Below are 1,287 nucleotides of genomic sequence, written 5' to 3' on the forward strand. Positions count from 1 at the left end.
TGCTGTTGCTGCTCTTCTTCCTCTTCTTGCTGCTGCTGCTGCTGCTGCTGCAGTACCAGTTGCAAGGGCAGCTGCAGCAGCTGCTGCTGCTGCTGGTGCTGCTGCATCAGCTGCTGCATATCAACAGCAGGATATGCTGCTGCTGCTGCTAGTGCTGCAGCAGCAAGAGGATCGTCCTGCTGCTGCTGCTGCTCTGCTGCTGCTCCCCGCCGCACCACAAACGTTTGCTGCTGCGGCACAGGACACAGACACAGACCTGCAGCAGCAGCAGCAGCAGCAGCAGCAGCAGCAGCAGCAGCAGCGGCGGCAGCAGCAGCAGCAGCGGCAGCAGCAGCAGCAGCAGCAGTAGCAGGAGTAGGAGGAGCAGGAGCAGCAGGAGCAGCAGCAAACAAAAGCAAGAGAAGCAGCAGCAACAGCAGCAGCAACAGCAGCAGCAGCAGCAACAGCAGCAGCAGCAACAGCAACAATAAAAATCAAATGACGACAAAACCCTAAAATATAAACCACTGAAATCCCCTTCTCTCACAGAGTAAGCATTAGGGTTTAGGGTTTAGGGTTTAGGGTTTAGGGTTTACGTTTTATATACAATCATAAACAGCCTCAACTCTATAACCATATCTACAGTTTAGGGTTTAGGGTTTAGGGTTTACGGTTAAGGGTTTAGGGTTTAGGGTTTAGGGTTTAGAGTTTAGGGTCAAGCCTTAAGCGTTTAGGGTTTAGGGTTTAGGGTTTAGGGTTATAGGTTGTTTAGGGTTAAGGGTTTAGGGTTTAGGGTTTAGGGTTTAGGGTTTAGGGTTTAGGGTTTAGGGTTTATTACTTTCATCATTTGCGGTGTATAAGACACAAACGAAAAGCATTTGGATGCTGCAGTTCTTCTGTGCTTCTGCTGGCAGCAAAGATGTAGTCTGCAGCAGCAGCAGCAGCAGCAGCAGCAGCAGCAGCAACAGCAGCAGCAGCGGCAGCAGGAGTTGTAGTAGTAGTAAGAGGACGAGGAGCAGCAGCAGCGGGACAGCAGCAGCAACAGCAGCAGTAGCAGCAGCAGCAGCAATGGCAGCAGCAGCAGCGACAGCAGCAACATCAATAGCAACAGCAACACAGCAGCAGCTACAGCAACAGCAACAACAGCAGCAACACAGCAGCAGCAGCAGCAGCAGCAGCAGCAGCAGCAGCAGCAGCTTACTTTATGGAAGAGTTCAATGAATTCGATATCCTCGTTGTCGCTCTGCACACACCCAACAAAACCCTAAACCCTAAACCCTAAACCCTAAACCCTAAACCCTAAACCCT

At 51.4% G+C, this 1,287-nt stretch overlaps 1 protein-coding gene across 1 annotated transcript in view; it reads right to left on the minus strand.

Annotated features, from left to right (window-relative positions):
- EMH_0067490 (uncharacterized protein) overlaps positions 1 to 857 on the minus strand; it is a gene marked incomplete at both ends in the record, with an annotated part of 1,556 nt that extends 699 nt beyond the window's left edge. Inside the window, 2 exons of the mRNA XM_013498630.1 lie at positions 57 to 256; positions 818 to 857. Coding sequence (XP_013354084.1) covers positions 57 to 256; positions 818 to 857 — 240 coding nt within the window. The remainder of the gene's footprint in view (positions 1 to 56; positions 257 to 817) is intronic.
- Positions 858 to 1,287: the final 430 nt, after the last annotated feature.

This window comes from Eimeria mitis, genomic scaffold, assembly GCF_000499745.2.
Source record: "Eimeria mitis Houghton genomic scaffold, Emh_scaff3582, whole genome shotgun sequence".
Taxonomy (NCBI): Eukaryota; Apicomplexa; class Conoidasida; order Eucoccidiorida; family Eimeriidae; genus Eimeria; species Eimeria mitis.